Here is a 22,094-nt window from a genome sequence, read left to right on the forward strand (position 1 = left end):
TAGGAAATGTGTGATGGCAAGGAGGAGGCTAGGTTGTATGGAAGACAGACACAGCTGCCACAAACAAGGTTTTCTTTTTTTTTTGGTGGTTATTTAAGGGAAAAGAGATGAGAAATACACCGCAATGCACATTCAGAACTGTGTACGTGTACACACACAGACACAGACACACACACGTCCTCCCCCTCGCTGTAAGACCAGCTTTATCACATCCCAGCTCCTTCAGTGGGAAGCAGCCGAAGGAACAAGCAGCATCGGCATCGCTGCTCGGACACTGCCCGCACCCGGCAGCCACCCCAATGGCAGAGCAGGGGAGGCAGTGCCAGCACCCAGCTTCACCAGTACCCAGAAACCCCATTCCCAGGGGAAAGGGTGTTATCCCTCGGCACCGCAGGGAAGCCCAGCCGACACCTGGTGCTCATGCAAACACCACACCAGGGCTCGTGGCCACTTTCCCTTCTGGGTCCCAGGGCTCAGGGAGCAAACCCAGAGCCAGGCCAGCATCAGCAGCCTCAGGAGAACGTGAGGCAGAGGTGGAACCAGTGAAATAGGCTTTCTTTGCTGCCATGCATACCAAAATATTGTGGGAGAACTAAGCTCTAAATTAAGTCTCTAAAAACAGACAGCCCCAATAATCATGTTAGATAAATGCCTGCCTCTTGTTTTACTCACCGTAACAGGCCTACCTCTCCTAGCGGCTCTGTCATCATCTTCACCTTCTGAGATGTTTCCATCCACCAGTTGGGGTTTTAAGAGCAGAACAGATGGGAGGGAAGAGTGTTTTCAGAAGCAGTGCTTGCAGCCATTCAGATCTCACCCCCCCCTCCCCCCCCCCCCCAGCTTTTATCACCTGGCAGTTGCTACTGCAGACCCTTTCTAGAGACAGAAATCCTCCCTGCCAACACCATGCTGAACCTTCATGCTTTTCTTGCCCTAGCCTCTTCACTGTGTGGCTGCACTGATAACCTGCTGGGTACTGACATGTTACAGAGTTAAGCTACCGTTTCCCCATCAGAAGAGTTACTGAACTAAACCTGCTTGTGAAATTACAGATTTCGAGCGCTCAAACACTAGAAAAGGAAAAAAAAATATAACCAAGACCACCATGACACCTCATTTGCTATAAGGTACTCGTATACAGGTGAGATCTGATCTTGCAAAGTGCAACCTGAATGGGAATTAAAAGCAGTCAGACACAGCAAAAGCAGTCCTTTAATGTAACCCCTGTTTTAGTGCCAGGTCCTCACTGCTGGATCAGTGCATGCTTGACAGGATTTCCAGAGCATAGAAGACAATGGGACACCACCAACACGCCATCAGCCACGGTATACATATACAAGGCAATGTAAAGATCCTCCTTTGTCTAAATTTTCCATAATGGGATGTCTCTTTAATCCAAAACAACCCACCCAAAAGTGGGCTGTCAGCACAGTTTGCATAAAAACTTTTTACCAGATCTCCAAGCTTTGCCTAGAGTCCTTTAGATCTGGATCTGTGCAAATGTAAAGCAAGGAGGATGAATGCTCCGACCAAAGCTACCCACTTTGGCACCGTGTCAGTCAGCGTTAATGGTCTGTGACAGACTAGAATCAAAACATGCAGAAATTCCAGCTGCCACAGGGTAAAACAGTATATTAAAGCCTATAAATATTCAAAATTATTTTTCCAGTGTACATTTGTGATTCATAAAATGTGGAACTATAATGAATTTCAAATGCCATGTTAATATTCAAATACAAGATTTTCTCTGTGCTTTCATAACGTTTTAACAATATATGTCTGGGCTGCAAAAAGCTTGGAATTTAACATGCAGAGGTGTGACTAAAACTCCAGTCTTTTAACCAAAATTACTGAATAAGAAGTAACAATTGCATTTTCAACTTTCTTTCAAGTGAAAATTTATCTTCCTGCAGTACACAGACATTTTCTGTTAAAGGCTGCAACAGGTTAGGACTGTTCTAGCAAGGGCAGGTGACGGGGACATTTATTTTCTGAATAATTTTCATAGGCAGTAGTAAAAGCTGTTGAATAAGGAAACCCTCTGGGGTGACAGACTTCATCTGACAAGCATCTGTGTGAAGGAAGGTAAAAAAAGAAAAAAAAGGTACCTTCTCCCCAGTATTTGAAACGTGGGCACATTATTATTTTTTTTCAGGAATATCTAACTTTTCTATCAGACGCAGCCAGCGTTGTTAGAAGACAGTCCTGTATCCTGCACTCTCACTCCTGTGGTTAGCGTGGCTCAAGAGGTCCGATGTGAATAGCTTGCCAGAGTTCTTCCTGTGACTACACCATCAGCAAGTTCATGCAGTTTGAACCCCTACCCCAGAAGGCTGGTAGTTTCCCTCGTCCAGTTATGTTTTGGAAGATAAACCCCTTGTTATGACTAACTCAACCTCTCCTGCTTTTCCCAAATCACAGCGTTTGAATTGGTCTTAACCAAGATAGGAAAACTTACAGGACAAACTCATGTAAGGGTTTAGTCCTAAAAGATACTGAACATCATCAATTCTTATTCTTTCACATGTGAACAGGTACTTTTATATCACCTCTCTAGTGTAATGCTCAGATGGCGTCAATCAATTTTGAAATCCACTGTGAAGTAGGAACTATTAAAAAGGCTAGGAAAAACAGAACTTTTTTTATAATTAGACCTTAAGTTTAATCCCACCTAATGAAAACGTAATGGACGTAATACTTCTTAAGTGGATTTATATTTTTTCTGTGTTGCTTTTGTGCTTCCTCTTCTTAGACATGCACCAGGTATTTTCCAAAAGGGATTCCCAGGTACAGCGCAGGTTCCTGATAAGCATACACACAAACATGGAGAAGTACAGTCTTTGTAGTACTTTTAGAAAAGCTCTTTGGAACATTAACCTTAACCTGGATCGTTGCAAAAGTGTAGTATAATCACAACCAGTGGTATCGTATTTGTTAACGAGAACTTTGACTTACAAATACAAATTTATATCTCCAACATATCATGGTCATTTGGTCTCAATTACATTATGTAAATTATTCATATTTTAGGTCTGCTACTAACTACTACCGTTGTAACTGAATACACCATGGAGAGACAATGATGTGCAGTACTTGGTAAAGTATAAAAGCACAACCCAACCTTCAAAACCAGAAAACATCTTAAAAAAAGGCTGTCAAAAAGTTAATCATGTATTAAGCACTGACCAGCATTGAATCCTAGCACGCAGTGGAAGAATCCATGTGCAGAAGTACAGGTACTGTGTGAGCTAAGGGATGGAATACCACGGCAGAAGGAGAAGGTGTGAGGTGGGCTGCCACATTTAGAATTAAACTCAACATGAACAAGATGTTAATAAAACAAAACCAAATGATTACTTACAAAATGCTTGCGTGTTCCCTCCCATCCCTGTGTATTTTTAAATGAACGTACATTCTTCACTCTTCATTTTTGCCAAAACAGAACATGGGACGGTACTTAGAGCATTTTCTCTGAAATCCAGTTTTGTTATAGAATATGAAAGTATTTTGATAGCTTTCCCTCAGGCCTTTATCATCTCTTATAGATGGCACAATATTGACTAATGGCTCTACAAAGATAACAAATGTAGAGTTTGCCTTCACTGTCAGAAACACTTACGAAAAATATTACTGAGAAGAAAGTTTCAAGAGCACTTTAATATACAGAATGAGTGGCATAGATGTATGGGGCTTATTTTAAAGAGACAGCCTTTATTTAAAGTACTTTGTTTTGTAGATCTTATAAAGTAAACATTACAATACTTTTTCAAAAATATATTAAAATTGTTTAAACTTAAAAGGCAATTTCACCATCTGATGGGTATTTTTTAAGGAAAAAAAATCCCAAAGAAATGAACAGCTCAACTTAAACTAGATTTTAAACATTCTGCTTTGTCATTCCATCTCCTTTTAGCTCAAAAAAATAAAATAAAATAAAAAAAAAAAAGATTTTTTACCTGGACTTTTACAGTGATAAGGCAACTCCAGGAGACTTGAATCAGCTCCTTGGAGATTACAGATACTGTAATTGGCTGCTCCTCGTGTTTTATAACACCCAAAGGTGCAACTATCCATTAATCACAATCACATTTGTGCATTAAAATATAAAACTTAAATTACAGATTTTAAAAATATTACTAATAGACTTCCCTATCATAAAATGTTTTACATTTACAGTACTTGAACTATTTCAGTTCTGGGTTGATGAGGTTTAAGCAATTTACCACTGCAAGAGTTAGACTCCGGAGCTCACAAACAGCACAACCCAACCAGGGGCAGCAATAGTCGGTAGAGTCATAGTGCAAATCAAAATAAGGAGTGCAGAATTGCACTAATTGTTTACATTTCTAAAATATAAATGAACAAGACAAGATTCGTATATTGTACATGCAATAAGTTATAGTAAGCATATGACAATGGGGCTGGATAATTCTACAATTTTAGCTGGTGTACCAGAGTTGAAGCCTGTGAAAGATAGGACTCGGTAAACAAAACATTTCAAAGCTCTGCTATCAGAGCACTCGAACTATGCTTTCATGCTTTGTATTTCTGCTTCCCCGTCTCACTGATCACACAGATATGCTGAAACAAAACAAAATAAAAAGCTCCCGTTAGAAAGTAATGTAGGAGACTGATGTTTACAGATGCATTCAATAATGCACTTCTGAAAAAAAGCATGCTATATATGTTTCAGTACCGAAGAGCCTTGTGATATTGTTTACACAGAAAAACTTCAGCCCTTTTTTTTTTGTCTACAAATCTCAACATTGGACTTCCTCCCTCTCCTGCCCAATGTCTGTTATAAGGTTAGTGAGACCCAGATGAAGAATTAATAATGACCTAGCATAAAATGCAAACATCTCAACTTCCAAGGTCTCTCCTCTCTAATTTTGATGTAACTAAGGAAACACATTTATTTCTTGCAGATATATCTGGTAAGATGAGAAACTTCATACAGACTGCCACATTATTTCAAAGCTGACAGGAGATGCGTAGCCTCCATTCTGCATGAAGCAAAACAAAAGTTAGTTTCATATGAGCTCCGAAACACTGTTGTGCTGCTCTAGCCTTTGCTCTCGTCATTGCATCACTAACGGAACAGGCTTGCACATGAGCTGTGATTTACACAAAGGAGCAAGAGTGATGTGAGGAGAGTTCCCTTCCTTCCTCCTTCCTAGTTTTAAATGGACAAAAACATATGGGAAAAGTTACTTACATTCAAATCTCTGAAGTATTCATTGTAATCTAGGGCGTATCCCACAACAAACTTGTCTGGCACTTCAAATCCAACAACTGGAAAAGAATATAAGTCATCAGTATGTTAGAAAAAAACTTCCTAGAGTTCACTAGACCTTTTTACAGAGAGAATCTAGAATTTTATAGACAAATAAGCATCCTAACATTTTATTTCTTCCATCCAAGTGTCCTGAGATTAACATTCAAGCTATCTCAAGTTCTAACTTTCTTTGTTGATTTAATTCAAGTAAAACAAAATGAAATAGATTTACTTACTGGTTCCCAAGCAGTAGCATTTCATTTTGTTTTAGTTGTCATCCTCACAGTGTCATTCAAAAGGTGGCACCTGTGTGAGTGTGCCCTCGCCTTGGACACAGCTGTAAGTAAGGTCACCTCTGGGATAACGAGCAGGTAGGTTCAGCTGTCAGCTCCCTCAAAACTACAGATGCGCAAGTCCAACAAGACTCTGTGTGAAGAGCTGGGGGAGTAAGCAGGGAATCACCTGAACACCAGAAGGAACCAGAGGTACTGCAGGGGAACCAGTCCTTCGTCTTCAGGCAGTGCCCAAACAAAACACACTCCCCTCTGGTTGCTCATGGACAACGACCTGGTGTACCAGGACATACTCTGACTGCGGGACAGCTCTGCAGAGCAGCACGTCGTAGGTGCCGAGCCCTCGGTATAGAGAATAGTGAAGACCACAGTGCAAAGGGTGCTCTCTTATGTATGGAGTCACTTGCACTTCTCAGAAACAGGTGGTTTTTTGGTTGTGGTTGTTGTGTTTTATTTTTTTTCCCAGAGAAGCTGCCTAAAAAAACATCAGATTGTCCAAATGGGCATGGCTCTAGCAGGACAGTTCTTGGATGGTCAAGAAGTATCAGTCCAAACCATCCACACACACTGTAAGACAACCAACCTAGGGACGTTTCCAAAAGGCTTTCTCCCCTCATGCTAAACATGAAAGACTCCCGAGCTGTGCTGTTTCTCTCTCCCTGGTTACAGGGAGGCTCAGTAACGAAAAAAAACGGAGATAAATCACACAATTCCAGTGAAAGACTGTGTATGCTTCTGGAAAAAATAAGGCAATGTTTAGAGTCTACTTGGCCTCATGATAGAAGGACAACAGGCAGGCCCAAGCATTTCTGCTGCGTTGTCTCTTACTTTCAGAGCTCACATGTTCTGCACTGAACAGGTTGTCTCTGGACAGATGGCAAAACAAGTCATCTGCCGCAAGATGCTCAGAAAGGCAGACCGTTAACCCAGCTAAGCCCATAATAAGATCTCAGGAAAGAGGGGCATCCTTGAGTGAGGGAAACACCTGAATTAAGCTTTCAAGGCATTGAGAAATTTCAACTTAAGAATACTGTGCAAACTTGGAAAGGAGGGGGAAGAGGATGCAATTCTGCTAAACTCACTTCACTTCCATTGTGAAAGTGCACAGTCCACATGAGCAGGAAATCAATCTCTGGCACAGGGATAAAACACATAGCCCTTTCCAAGCCAAGAGGGGCTATCACTGACACCTCTGTGTGCTCTGGATGCTATTCCTTCCCTTATGGTCTTGGGACAGACAAGAAGACATGACAGGAGTAATCCAGATGCCTAAACAAGATTGGGTTTGTGCTATTTTGAATATCTTACCACTGTAAACTTTGATCTATTACCCTGTGTGTACCCCTTACATTTCTGGGGACATCTGAGTGGCACTGGGTGGCTATGTTTAGGCACCTGGAACACTCCCAAAAGCGTCAAAGATGAATCCAGCAGATTCCGCTGACCAAACCATTTGATTAACATGTAAACTAGGAGAATATCCATGTGAAGAGGGATTAACTTGGACCAAAATACCAAAGTTTCCTTTTTGTATAATAAAATACCACAAAAAGTTAAGAAAAAAAGGACTAGACCAAATCTATATTAAGTATGTCAAAATACATTCCAAATATTTAAACTTCCCAAATAAGAGCAAAATAAATCAAAAACCATTTATGAAAACTTACTTGGAACACCCTTGGACTTTGACCAAAGCGTACACAATACATCAGCATATATACAACATATTTTTAAAAACTGATAATGGTTGTCAAAAAGTCACTTACAGTCTGGCCGATATCCCACACTTCGAGGAGTTCTTTTTACCAACAAACTGTCAAATAAAAACAATGTAAAGCTGAAACATGGAAAAATACCAAGTACAAGTATATGAAACAGTTACGAAGATCAGCTGAATTCCACTTCAGTGAGACTACACGTGCATAACTGACAGCATAACTACATACATCTTAAACATATTATTATTCATTTGCAGGTGCAGCTGATCATAAAGACAAACACAAAACTTCCTAGAATCATGAATGGTTTACAGCCTAAGGGATAAACAAAATGTTTGCAGGAAAGAGGCTGTGAGATACTTTACTGGAAGGATTTTCATTGCCAAAAGTGACTTAATGAAGTTTTATGTGTTTTTAGAAACCTCAGGTGCAATCAGTTTAGCGCACAGGTAAACAGGTGACAACTAGGGATCTAGCCAGACCAGCTGAGGTCTTTTCAAAAGCATTCGTATCATGAAGCAAAAGTTCAGCTGGTTAAATGTAACCTCAATTGCACTTGTGCAACATGTCCTCCGCTGTTTTTCACTGGTAGTACTAATTACCCCCATAAATAAAATGTAATTGGTTTTGATGATCATAAGCTGATATAAACCAGCTCCACCTTCATAGAATTAATAGTCAGAGGTGTAAAAAGCACAGACATACAGAGTTGCGGGTACTGTGGCAGAATGAAATACCTTGCTAGTTTAATTTGACTCACTCATTATTCAGTTGAGCACTTTTAGAAGATGACCCCATCATCCTGACATTTGTCTGTCTTTGAGATAATGGAGACTTTGGGAGGAAAAGGTGGTTGATGGCTGAATGTAAAGACGGACTAACATAACTGTGCATTAAGCACAGACCTCCTCCCCTCCTGGATTACCTTGAAGGTGGGACTTCATTTGTCATGTTCATGGTTTCAATTTTAGACATTCAGTTTCTGAAGCTTCTAGTTGAGAGTCTTAATTTGAGTATTGGCAGAAGACTTGATCAAACCAACCCAAAATCATATTGGCATTAATTCACATCTCCCTGCTACAATTGCTTAATTGTCAGAGAGAAAGAAAACAAAATTAAGAAAAGGCAAGTGAACTATCTAAGAGCATGACACCTAAAGCTATCCAGAATGATCACGTTTACTTGCTCAGGTCTTTGGCAGACCCAAACTGCAATGGGTTTAAACAATCAGAAGCTAGGCTATGTTCACGCTGTATTCTACTTGTGATGTATACTGTAGTGTCAAGGTAGTATTCAGTGACAAATATTTAAAATCTGGTACATTTAAGCAGCCCATGGAGGAAAAAGAAAAAACTCACCTTCAGCAGGTCACCCCCGCATTATCAGCGAGAAGAGCTGCTCTAGTACATCTAACGACTGCTTTGACATTGTTATGGCAACACAACTGATTAGATTTTACACACAGCTCTGGTTTATCTCTAATCCCCAGCAATCATTATGCTTTTATTGTAAAATACACAATCATAGCACAGGAGCGTAAAAGATGCAATTTAAAAAGAAGTAGGAGGAATGTTGATATTGGTTAATATTATCCTCAACAATTCTTACTAATTGTAAGTTATTTAATTAGAAAATGTTTCATAACTAATTGATTAAAGATGCAACAAAGTAGAAAAGCCTAAAAGGGCATATGGCTGGGTGACTCACAGAATGACCTCTGAGGCTCAGCTACACTATATGCACTATATAAACAGTAATGTTTAGTGCAAACTAATTTAATTCTACAATTAAAGCTGGCAGACCAAAGGTCTCCATTGCACAGGTACACCGCTGAAAAAAAACGAAGTTGCAAACAGAAACACGTTCAGATATTGTATGTCCATAGATGTCAATCACTGACTTGTTTTTTTAATTCCAATCTCTAGTAAAAGTTTATATTCATGAACTAAATTTGTGTTGAAAATACCCCTGCCACCTTGAGAGGTTGTTGGTTTTTTTTAAGCCCAAAAGATTTAAATTCTTCCATATACTTCTAAACCTAAGTTAAAGATCAGTGGTAAAATCCCACAAATATTACTAGAATAGAAGGCAACACGTGTACTGAACACGCACAAGCTATCCCTTTCTGATGCACTGAAATTTTTCAAGCAATAGGACTGGAAAGAAGAGCGTTTCTGTTAGCCTTAATGAATGTATGCTCCCACAACAAGCAGAAGTGGAGTTTAAACAAATACTAAACTCTAACTCCATCATATATGACTCCTGCAGAAATGTTCCTTCCTGTTTCTCTTCTATGGGAACGCGTTCTATGTTATCTTTTTTATTCCACTGTGTGTCATTCTGAAGGTGAAATACAGCACAAATAATCACATTTAAAAGTTTACCTGGCTACTTTCACCATCTTTGGATTGTACTGCTTAAGTAGAGACAGCAATGTTTTCATTGTTTTACCAGTATCAATTATATCCTGAAAATAAAAATGTCATGTAAGTGAGAACATTAAAAATCTCAGAGTAGCATTTTCAAGTTTTTACTACAGAAATTGCTCATCCATAATAGCATGAAAATACAACAAAATAATGTTCATAATCAAATATAGGTGACATGTAACACTATATTGTGCTTAAGTGATTATGTTCAGTAAAGTGATCACAACAGTCAACAATAGTTCTTAATCGTTATGGATAACTACAACTTTGAAAGCAGTTACTGAACTATGACCTTCTAGGCTCCTTCTGAGGATTTTATGGCTTGTGTTCCGTGTAGCTATTAGACAAACAATATTTAATTCTAGTATTATAAATGTAACATAAGTCTTGCAGTTGAACTCAGAGACAGATGTATACAACAGAAAGAAAATAAGAAGGGAAAATATTCAGAACAACCCATTAATGCAATTAAAGGAAAAAGAAATGCAACTTAGATTACAGACCCAAAAAGATCCAAAGACAAAGAAGCTGCACTGGCAATATCTGGGTGCAGTTCTAAAGTTTCTATTTATATACACTAAAATGATGTTTGACACTCCATTTTAATTCCATCCCCTGCACATAAAAGCAGAAATATATATATATATATATATATATATATATAGCTTACAACTGAAGCATCAGAACACCCCATTTGGACTGACATAATCGCAAGATCTCTAGAGGAACAGTCCTTACCCTGACCTGAGATCAAATTTATTTGAAGTGAAGAGGTAGATAACTGAGTTAGCAATGTCCTGACTTCTAGTTATTTTCTCACGACTCCCAATTAAAATAAATAAATAAAAATCAACAGAGCACCTATCAGCTATAACAGCTTTAACACTTAATGCTTTCATTCATGGTTATAAACTCAAGTTAAGGATGTACGCATATATAGACAAAAATAAAAATTGGTGTACAAACAAAACCAGCTACCTCTATGCTCTAAAATAGAAATAGAAGTTTTAGTGACTTTGCATTGTTTGATTTTCTGTTTATTGGAGGCAAATCTCCATTACGTGAGGGTTTTTGTTTGATTGGTTTTTTATACATCAAAGGGATTCTGTATGGAAAACCTCAGTGCTTTGGTGCCTAAAATAATGTGTGTTTTTTTTGTTGTTGTTGTTGTTTGTTTGTTTTACACTGTTTGACAGTTAAAATGGTGATCAGTTAAAGGGTTCATATTTGACAATGTATAAGACAAGGCACTGGAGAGATGATTCACTGAACAGATGAGAAACTAACCTACTTAGCAGCCTGGGACTTTGAAGACATACGTTCATCTGAAATGGAGCAGATACATAATTAAATGCATCTGCCTATCTGAAGCAAAATACACTTCAAAGGACGCCACCGGTCACACAGATGACTGCTGTATACATACTAGTTTGGTAGGAGTTTTAGAACTGAACGTGTTTCCTGTGGAATAATATAACCTTCTCAAATTAAAAAAAGACGTACATAAAAAACACATTTAATGACAGAAGGAAACATCCTTTCATTTGGTTGCTGAATCAGTTGCCATAGCTGTTTCTTTGCTTATGAACAAAGCCATTCCCGCTATTTGGAGCCTGAAGACATTGTTACATTGCACATTCATTTTTCCTGTTTAGTACTTCTGCTTCGCCATCCTCAAGCTGGCGTTCTTATTCTACAGCATCCTTTGTAAAAGTGATACTTACTGAACATAAGCAACATCGTTCATCAAAGAGGAGGTATGAAAGCAAGATTTAAGGAACAGTACCTACTAGGAAATCCGACTGAAGTGTATTGTACCTCGTATCAAAGAACCACAACAAGACAGAGAAATGGGATTTTAGCGTTATCAAAATGCAAATTAGGAATCAACATTCTCCATGCCTCTAAAGAAACTGTATACAGAGATGTTGGCCTTAACTCTGGTTTCCCATGTATTTTAGGATATTCCTACTAGGAACTTCTTTCTACCCCTTCAGTTTAATTTCCTAATTTGCTGTTATGAACTCAGAACAATAACATGCTTAATATCACTTTGCTCAGGCTACTTTTTAATAAGATTTTTTTTTTTAATCATGATATTTAAGAATTGACAGAATCATAGAAAACTGAAATCAAATGCAAACAGCAATATTTTCCTTGTTAAATTTGGCATATTTGAATGCAATGTGAGAATTCAAAACACAGGTCATTTCAAATTCAGAGACCACTTGCAAAATTCAGGCCTAGAATCAGAAACTAAAAACCATGAAACCAGAAACTCTAGGTTTTCTGACTTAAAACCAACTTCAGTTCAAGCTCTTTTACCAGTCACACGTTAGAACTTCAAAGTGAAACATCATACTTACTTCTACAATTAAAACATTCTGGTGGAAAGAAAAAAAACAGAAAAGAAGAAGCCATTAGCATTTAAAGAATGCAGCATTTCTTACATATATTGTCTTCTATAACTTAATAATTTAATTTTCAATGCTGTTAAATATTTGTACCATGATTTATGTATGTTAGGACACGTAACAGTGAATTCTATTTAGTTAACATTTCTGATGGTCTAATGACAATTAGTTGGCAATGAGACTTGCCTCAATATGCTGAGGACAAAGTGGCCTTTGAATTCTTATAATGCAAAGAATGTCATACTATAAAGTTATGTACTATTTTGTCACACCTACGTCATTTACACTGAAATGGGACATGTCTTAAAGACTGTTCATGTAGAATCAGAAGGGGAAAGCATCGTGTTCTGACAAAACAGGAGGCATCCATGTTTTACCCACAGATATCTAGCTCAATGATCTCTACGCAGTCACTGAAGAAAAGCAGATTCCCAATTTACATTCTCTGCATTTCCTTCTCTTCATTGCCTGTAACAGGACCCTTATTCCCTAACCTAGGCCTGCAAGTTACGTGTCTAGACAGTACCAACTTCTTTTGCTATTGCAGTGAAACACCAATACAGTAAATAAGTAACGCTACCCTCTTTTAAAGGTACTTTGTAAACAACAAGCAAGACAAGACTATTCTTCTCAGGCAATGAAGAAAAACAAATCTAACACTTGCTGATATTGAAGACACTGAATATACACGCAAGTTATGAAGTTCAAACTAAACCGATGGCTCTGGTGGGGCTTTGCACACCACCACTATACAACGGTGAATATTTTAAATGAAACATTACACTTTTCTTTTTTCCTTTTTAAAACTCTACAATTATTTGGTTCTTTGGTGGGATTTATTGTTTTTGGTTTATTGGTGGTTTCTTTTTTAGGATTTTTTTTGGGGGGGTTGCTTTAAACATATAATGTGCCATACCTTTCCAGTCAAGGTTGAAAGGTCATCCCCACCAATGACTTTTATATCTCCAGTTGACTGATCATTCTAATAAGAAAGAGCAGGGTAAACATTAGCATTACCAGAATTAAAGTAATTTTTCTTCCAATAAATATCAAAACTGCAAAGTACCTAACCAGCAAATACCAAAGCTTTCAAAACCATTGCACCAGCAACATCTATTAACTAAGAAATTACAAGTAATCAAACTGAAAGATGGTATTTCAGATAAAAGATTGTTTGAAAAAACATTTGCATAAATACAGGCACCACTTCTCATCTGTGATCATTATATATACACATGTATTAAAATATTATTTCCTACACATTGATTAAAGATATGGAAAAAAAGAAAAAAAAAAAAGTTTCCAAGCTGTATGCTGCTATATAGCTGGTAATTTACATTTTAACCTTTGATGCCTTGGAAAGCCTTACTCTGAATAAAAATAAGCAACATAACAACAATAAAAATAGCCAGCAAACAAGGCACATTAAGAACAAGAAATATAAGCTACAAGAACAGCCAGAAAAGCTTGAGTTTGCCTATTTTACAAATAGTAATAAATTACTCATTGTGGTAATTAAACAGCAACACAGCTACACAATCCTATCGCTAAAGCACAGCATTTTGCTTCAGTAAAACTAGGCTTTGATATAAACATCAGTGAACTGTTTGTTATATAAGAAAGTTAAAAACAACTGCTACGGGTGCCTCCAGATCTCTGCAGTTTATTTTAAGTCATTCAGCTGACTTTACACCTTGACATTGTCTCATAGTTCTTATTAAATATGCTATACTCATTACTGTGCTACCTACAGATTATGTCATTATCCTACAATTTAATCATTTATTTGAAGGGTCACACCACTTTGCAAACTTCGTTCTCACAGCTCCTTACTGAGTATCTTCCCTTTAGAAAACTTTTATTATTTTGCCGCTTCAATCTGAAGCCCAGCCTTACTGCATAACCATGCAGACAAGCAGCAGAACAGCAGTTCCTTCCCCAAACCCCAAAATGGCAGATACAAATAGAGAGGGGACCACAAGGGAACAGACAGCCGCGTACAACTTCCTGTTTTCACTCACACACATACTGATGCTGTACGAGTTGTAGACAAAAACTAGAAGTGTTATCACACACAAAAAAGGGGTAAATGATTTAGAGGGAAACACACACTGAGCACACAACAAGCAACACTGGGATTACAGTAAAGAGAAAATGTATTAAAATCCCTTGGACAGTGACGTCAATGCTCTAGGATAAAGAAGTGCTGACAGCTCTAGGTATGTAAAAGCAGATAATGAGACTAACAAATACTTTCTATTTTAGATTCCCATGACAAAACATCAAAAAAAAAAAGGCACAATGCATTAGTAAAAGCGCCTTTACATTTTTACCCCACATTTTAAAGGAAACTATCGTAAACAGAACCAATGCCACTGTGTTGAAAAAGTCCAAAAATAGGATGTCCAAAATGACTGCTATTTGACCCAGTAGGTAGCAGACTGCTACTGAATGCCTGAGATACTGGTTAGATTAATCACGAAAATGTGATTAAGCACTGTATTTGTAACACTAAGGGGCACTTCCTGTGTGCTTCATATCTTAAAATTATCTTAAATGACAGCTTCTTTGAGCTTTTCCCTGTTTATGCTGCAGGATTCTCTCTTATCTATTCCTACACTAACAAGAATTTCATCCCTTCTTCCATGGAAGGATGTAAAAAGCACCATTTCTTACAGAAGGAAGATGGAGAAAGATGTTACAGATATTTGTTCCATTAAAATGACATGCACAGATGATAGACCAGTACTCTCAGTGCACGCATGCAGATCAGTTTCCTGGTGATCTCTCTGGCTACAGAGCAACACACTATAATCAAACACCAACACCACAAAACTACAGATCACTGTAGAACCCTGTGGGTTATGCATATTCAAGTACAATGATCAGCAGAGAAAAACAATCTAACCAACAAAATCTTCCCTTCTTCCCACCAAGCACAGTACAAATTGCTACAGTTTTTAACACAAAACATAAACCTTCACTGGCATATAAACCTACATTCCTATGCAGGTACTGAGTTTCTGAGCAATTAAAGGATTAAAAATGGTTAACGAATTTCCAACACTGGTTTTAACCAGATTTCCATTGGAAAGAACTTTGTTTAATAATTAAGCAATGCTTTAATTATCTTCAGGAGCATTATTTCTGATTTCAGTACTGGTAAGCCTTTAATGCTTTGTGATTTAACACATTAGAGATTTACTGTTTAGATCTGTTTTCACTGCCTCATTGTCACTGCTGGAAAACAATAACGCACTGCGAGATCGTAACCCCTGACAAGGCATTTTAAGTTCCTCTTGGTTATTTGCTATAAGGCTCAGTTACCAGGAGATCTTTCAGAATACTGTCTCAACCAGCCTAACTAGATTTTGCCTTAAAGCTGCAGTACTCCTCCGAAAAGCCCTATTTTCCTGAGTGACAATGCAACACATCCATTGTCTTCTGGCTGCCCTTTGTGGCTGCATAAGCAACTTTTGCTCAACTCTAACTTTACATGCAGGAAACTGGTGAAAAGCCATTCTTCTAGCACAAGAAAAATAAGCTGTTTGTCAAGAATACAGAGATCTGGTTCTGTTCACAAACACTATCTTTCAATTTCTTAACAGCTTGCCAGATCATTAAAACTCATTTGTAAGGACTCCGAAAGCAGGAATTATAGGCAACATGTAATCACAGCTTCATCATCTCAGTATTCTTAGAGAATTATTTTTGGGTGCAACCATAGTATGAACCTTGCATTATGAAACAAATAACCCATAAGCTTGCAAATATTAAATGATCAATTTCAAATAAGAATAGAACATCAATCACATCAATTTCAGAGACACTACACCAGTTCAGCTGCTTTGTTTATGCAACGATGGTATTTTTAACATCTTTCACCCGGTCTGTAAAGGCAAGCAGCGTGATCTAGTAATTGCATCCAAAAACATTCACAAGAGAGCTAGCTCTACTTTCAACCATCCATTACGGTTTGTGATGGTTTTCCCATCACTAAGAATGCTGACTCCTCCATTTAGTAAAGCACAAATAAAAACTACAGAGCAGATTTAGCATTCCAGCACCATTAATAATGGAAAACTAAGTGAATCAATTACACTCATGTTTGTGTTAGGACTGTCTTACCCAGTCTATCAAGTTATGCAATCTAAAGAACCTAAGTCTGGATATTAATAACTACCTAAGAGAGTTGACAGAAATGAAATGCTCTTAATAAGCTGCTAGTGGGGCCATCAGGTAACTGGAGCTCCTCGCTCATATAGAACAAGAAAACGCTCCCTTACAGAATTGGCTGACAAAACCAAAACCCTGAAGCCAACACATCATGGAAAACATTCTGCTTAGACTCCTTTCTGTGTAAATTTCTCTACTTTTTTTTTTTTTTTCCTTTTTACTACAAAATTATAGTTTCCATAATTTTTTTTGCTGTTCGGTTTCCTACTAATATAAAAGCACTATAGTTACAGGGAGATGTATAAAAATAAAATAAAAAAATAAAAGCAGAAGAACCAAAACATGCCGAATGCATAAAGATGAAGAAAGAAAACATACTGCACGATAAGCCTTGCTTTTCAACATAGTATTTTTTCCCAGGTGTTTCACAACACTTATCCAATAGTTTGTTCCAAGTTACTTGGAAGGTGGAGAGAGCAAAAAGGGTGTAGTTATATTTTAAATAAGTCAACAAAGTTACTGGACGTGTTCCTTGAAGAAAGCAGAAAATACAAATTTCCTCACCAAAAAAGGTGGGAGTCATCATTTCCTATTCTTTTAAATATTATCCTCTAATAGAGACATTCACCTTTCTGTTGTGGCTTTTACAGTCAGCGTATGTGGGCACGTCGTGGCTTTGTGGTTGAATGGACTGGCAGAGGGAGCCTGGATCTTTTGTGGGGAGCAGAAAGAAAGTGTGTCAAGCAGCTCTCCCTTTGCAAGATGTAACAAAAGGCTGGCATGTCCCTTTCTGCCTGGCCTTGCCTTCTCTTTACAAAGTGCAGCTGAGTCACTGCAGCACACTCTGCAGGCATGATGGTGGTTTCCAGGTAGCCCCAGGACATCACCGCACATACACGGGAGCCGGCACGGCTCTTCTGCAAAGAGGCCTGGCCAAACTCTGACTCCGGTCTGAGCTTTGCCACGCTGCAAGGTGAAATGGTTACAGGTCGCTCAACAGCCACAACGCATTTATGAATCTCTTCTACAGTCCAACCTAAATCTGCAAATAACCCTATCTCTGGTTTCAAGGTTTAATGAAATTAACGATGAAGTTGCGTTTCCAGCTTAGTAATCTATTTTTTCTACTGCAACAGCACTCCTCCGCAACCACGACAAGTAGCTTACACTACTGACTGGAAAACATGGTCATTGAGACACAGAACTAACAGCATGACCTTAAGAAGCAATTTATTTTGACACCATAAATTGGAAACAAAAATTATTTCCACACTACAGGTGATCTTATGGAAGAAATCTAAATTACCCGCAAATACTGTCTTGAAAACACAAGACTAGGCTGTTGCTGAGTCGGGAAAGCATACAGTACTACCATACATCTGCTTCCTCCTTTGACCTGCACAATGTAATCTAATGCTTCCCTTATAAAAATCTTACATACTACCTCATGCTCCATTTCCCTATAAAGTTAAATACTTGTGTTCAAAATGAAAACAAATTCTTTTCCAAAAGCATAACACCAAGGCAACCTAAGCCTAGGCTTTAAAAGGTAGCACCATATTCAGTGGCCACTAACCATAAATCTGTTTTTATGAATCTAGTATTTCCTCAAGGCCAAATGCAATTCATTTCGTTCACTGTTCAGTTGGGCCAAAGAAAAGACGAGGTAGAGAACCCAAGTATAACCATGTTCGCAGTTTTCCAGTCTTCCTGTCTGGAGAATGATGTCTAAACCACATGAAAATTCCTAGAATTAAGTTTTTGTAATAAGATTTGCAGGACTACCCTCTGTATTATTCTAGAACCACAGTTTTACAGGTGGGATAAGGGGCAGAGAAGAAATTGTTTAAGAAGTAAAGGACGTGGAAAGGGTCTCTTTGTTCTGGAGAAGGATTTTACTGGGCTGAGGAGATAAAGTCTGAAAGAAACCAGATCATGTAAGTAGACAAAGAACAAGTTAGCTTGTGACTACTTTTTTCCTCTTAAATCTCTTAACTATTTGTGTAAAATTAACACAATTTAGGCAGTACGTAGACAAAGCTTTTGCGGTATTTAGAGACAATACAAAATCATCCCTGTTGTTAGTTTGAAGTTAGTCAAATTTATAGAAAAATTGCATGGTATTGCAGAGATACTTACACAGTAACTCTTCAACCTAATGAAGTCTACAGTCATGGGGATTGATCTGTCACTGTTTCTGTTCAGTGCTTTGATGTAGTCTAATAAATCAGCAAAAAATTTATAGCCACCCTTGAGTACACAGAGAGCTACAATGTGATGTCCTCCCATGCCCTTCATAATTTCTCGTGCCAGTCTCTCTGTCCTATACAAAAAAAAAAAAAAAAAAAAAAAAGAGAGAGTTAGCTGTCATAACACATTTAATTTGCTTACTATAGCAGCAGTATATTGTATTGCAAACAACAACAGCAAACACATGCAAACTCAGAAGCATATTTTGCTTGGAAATATTTGCCTACTGCTTCAGACATTTTAACCCAGTATTGGTCAACAAAGCTTCGCTTTCCAAGGTTAATCTAATAGTAACGCTGCCAAACTCCTTTGGTTTCATACATCATACTCAGCCAAAGCAAATCTGAACACCCTGAATTGTTTTACCGTCAGATAAGAGACATAAGGGTGTTTTCTTCTTCCAAAGATAGGTTCAGCTTCCATGCAAAGAGCAAAATAAATTAACACAACCAAAAAGACAGCAGCTCTCACTAACTGAGGAGCAAGATAACTCTCAAATTATCAACTATAGCTTAATGTTTTGCTGAACTAGAGTGCCAGAAATTTGTCCTGACTGCAAAATGTAATGCCAATAAAGCAGAGCAAGAGAACACTGAACAGTTTTTCAGTGATCATTGTTTCTAAATTTATCTTGCAATTTATTTCAGAAAGCATGGTATATATTTACAGTGTAGCAGCTGACAGCGGGTTTCTCAGAGAATGCCAACCATTATAAACTTTACATCGATTACTTAATGACCTGTACTTTGTCCAATTTTTTCCTATATAGGGTCTTTCAGTGTAAAGTTAAAAAACATCTTATTATACATACTGTAATAATCTAATCAAACAGCACCATGCAAAATCTAGAAGCATTCCTATTCCCAAGATCTACTCAGAACCGCTCTTCAGTGGTTCTGTGTCTCCAGCAACTCCTCCACTGAATTTGTTGTTCATTCTGTTAAAAGGAATTAGGCAACTATCAAACACAAAGTAAAACAAAAATGCCTTATAGGCTTATGTACCCATTTCTCATCACATGAGATAAAACTTCGAAAGCAAATCACACATTTCAGCAACCACAAGTGACAGATTGGTATTTGCAAAAGCTAATGTCTTTCCCAGAAAGAAGGGGAAAATCGGGTATTAGTTATCTACCACATGAACATGAAAAAGTCTATCATAATGTGATTAATTATCTACTCTTATTAACATCCTAAATAAGTCTGAGAGACTATAACTGTTTTAGATTGAACTAGTACAAGTAAGGTGTTCTAATTACTTTAAGAAAGTAAAACATCAAAGAAACACTGTAAAGAAAGTTGCAGATTGCTACGTACCACAAATTTGAGTATTGACAAATTTCCAAACACTAGCGTAACTGCAAATGTACAAACTCTTTGAAGCCAAACAAGAAAGAGTTAGTTAACACGTGTATTTCTTAGTCTCTAATTAAATGTAATCTGTTTAGACAGTCACCAGACAGCAAAACTATCACTGGAAGATTGTTTTTTCCAGTGTCATGGAATCAGCTGGAGCAGTGTACTGTCTGAAGTCAAACAAACCTGTCCATGATGAGCCCATGAGGAATATAGACTTTTTCCAAATCATCTGCATAATGTTTAGGTATGCAGAACAAGTCCAGGTCGTAACCTTGTTCATCATCGCCAATCTGAAAAGGAAATAAGGTGAGATTTCTACAAAGTCTTATAGAAAGCCTGTAGTGAGAAACTGCCAATCCTTTGCTTTACTCAATAAACTACCAAATCCATTACACTCGTTGGGATCACCTTATTTTCCTTCTGAACAGAGCACAAAGTGGAAGCTTGCAGAACCCACAGCTCACAAGAGTTGTCTGAAATGCAACATGAGCTGCTGCTCAGCACAATGCGGAAGGGAAATGATTTCAAGCCCTAACAACATTTCCCCCTGTTGGAGAGCAGGAAAATGAAATTACTACATCTCAAGTAATCTTATTTCATTATTTCATTTAAAAAAAAAAAAAAAAAAAAAAAAAAAAAAAGGATCAAGCAGCTTTTAGCTTTTCAACATCTTTGATTTTAGCAGTGTAATGCAAAACCTGCCTTTGCAACTAAGCAAGCAGACCTTGTAACAGGGACATCTTCCAAATCTCCACAACACCGAACCACAACAAAACACATGAGCCAGCCATCAATACAAGACAAGACAGCAGACAAGTTATGTGCCTATGAAACAAGCCTTCTCAGAGCACGATCTGGGAACAGTGGAGGTTCAAGATCTTCAGAATAAGAAATTAAAGCTCTGCTTCAGCAACGTGTTCCACACGGGCAAATTCTCGATACAAAACAGCTTGCAACATTAGCAGGTGTGTATTAATTAGGCCAAGGGGTTAGCCTACGTACATAATTATACAACCACTGCTGAGGTTCAGGGTATACTGTCATAAAATCATCAAGAAAAACTTCCCCTGCACCTTAACCCTGCTGCAACTTGGAAATGACAATATACTTTTAATTGCTTCACTTGTTGGTTATGTAGCTGAAGGCTACTCAGTGTAAAAAGTAGTTGAGAACTTTGTAGGGAACATGGAAGCCTGCTGCTGGCAGTGCACCGGGGCAGGCATTCTAGGTATCCACCTCAGCCACACTGCCCGCGCAGAACACGCTTCCATTTCAGTGCCCGGGAAGCACTTCCCTTGCCTATCAGCCAACTGTTTACATGTTTTTTGGTTGCGCAACCGGTAATGAGGATCTCAGACGGGAGCCAGGCCTGCCCTCCCAGCCCCGGCAGCCCCTGCTAAGCCCTCGCTCACGCCAGGCCAGGCAGAGCCCTGCAGCCCAGAGCAAGCCATTACTGCAAGTCAGGAAACAGGTCCCTCTCGTGAGCTACGGAAATTTCCTACGGTTCAGCCCCATAATTACATCTAACACATCCACTAAACCTTGCAGTCTACGTTTGGGCTGTTCTATGGCTTCTATGGATAGATTTTTACCAAGAAAGTAAACGCAGACGTGCAGGCACAACCTAATGGCAGGCATCACCGTGGGCTGCAAGGCACCACATGTGTGTCAAGCTCCCGCGGTCGCTCACAGCACCGGGGCTGAGTTTAAAAATTAAAAAAAAAAAAAAAAAAAAAAGTCAGATTCTTAGCAGAGCACAGTGATGACGAAAAATATACCCTCAGCATGTTCTTCCTCCAAGAGGCATCCTGGTTCGGGTGTCTGAGCTCCTTACACTGCACTCCTGGGCTTTGCCTCTCAGAGCAGTATCTCCCGAGCACGCTCCGAAGAGCAACAGGAATAGGAAGTTGTGCCACGCCGGGTCAGTACGATGGGAAGATATTTCTGGGTGATCTCTGAGGCGGCCACCCCGGCTTTCCCGAGCACGTTAGCGCTGCGAATCGCCCAAGCAGCGCCCCGCAATTGCGAGAAAACTGCCGGCCCCTCGCCCCGCGGCGGGCAGGGGGCGAACGAGCCGCCGGGCACGGGCGGGACGCCGGCAGGAGGCGCACACCGCGCCGGCAGCCGAGGGGCGCTGGGGGCCGGGCAGGGCGGCCGAGCCCCTCAAGGTGACTCCCG

The 22,094-nt window shown here is 38.8% G+C and overlaps 1 protein-coding gene and 1 long non-coding RNA gene across 2 annotated transcripts; one reads left to right on the forward strand and one right to left on the reverse strand.

Moving 5' to 3' along the window:
* Nucleotides 1–1,194: 1,194 nt before the first annotated feature.
* Nucleotides 1,195–21,718, reverse strand: HPRT1 (hypoxanthine phosphoribosyltransferase 1). Its single transcript, XM_035326477.1, has 10 exons — nucleotides 21,695–21,718; nucleotides 20,100–20,206; nucleotides 18,445–18,628; nucleotides 13,046–13,111; nucleotides 12,082–12,099; nucleotides 9,671–9,753; nucleotides 7,335–7,381; nucleotides 5,216–5,292; nucleotides 2,138–4,581; nucleotides 1,195–2,054 (listed from the first exon to the last, which is right to left on the reverse strand). The coding sequence occupies exons 1-9, from the start codon at nucleotides 21,701–21,703 to the stop codon at nucleotides 4,534–4,536; spliced, it is 639 nt and encodes a 212-aa protein (XP_035182368.1). The 5' UTR covers nucleotides 21,704–21,718; the 3' UTR covers nucleotides 1,195–2,054; nucleotides 2,138–4,533.
* Nucleotides 4,753–5,309, forward strand: LOC118167221. The gene is made up of 2 exons (XR_004751025.1): nucleotides 4,753–4,805; nucleotides 4,926–5,309. It is a non-coding gene; the product is annotated as an uncharacterized LOC118167221 (long non-coding RNA).
* Nucleotides 21,719–22,094: the final 376 nt, after the last annotated feature.

Source organism: Oxyura jamaicensis, chromosome 4, assembly GCF_011077185.1.
Source record: "Oxyura jamaicensis isolate SHBP4307 breed ruddy duck chromosome 4, BPBGC_Ojam_1.0, whole genome shotgun sequence".
Lineage (NCBI taxonomy): Eukaryota > Metazoa > Chordata > Aves > Anseriformes > Anatidae > Oxyura > Oxyura jamaicensis.

Bases quoted from the DNA above. Each gene is read 5' to 3' on its own strand.
- HPRT1 (XM_035326477.1), bottom strand. The intron at 5,293-7,334 runs GTAAGTGACTTT...ATTCTTTTCCAG, and splicing joins TGTGGGATATCGGCCAGACT to TTGTTGGATTTGAAGTGCCA. The intron at 4,582-5,215 runs GTAAGTAACTTT...GTTTTGTTTCAG, and splicing joins AATACTTCAGAGATTTGAAT to CATATCTGTGTGATCAGTGA.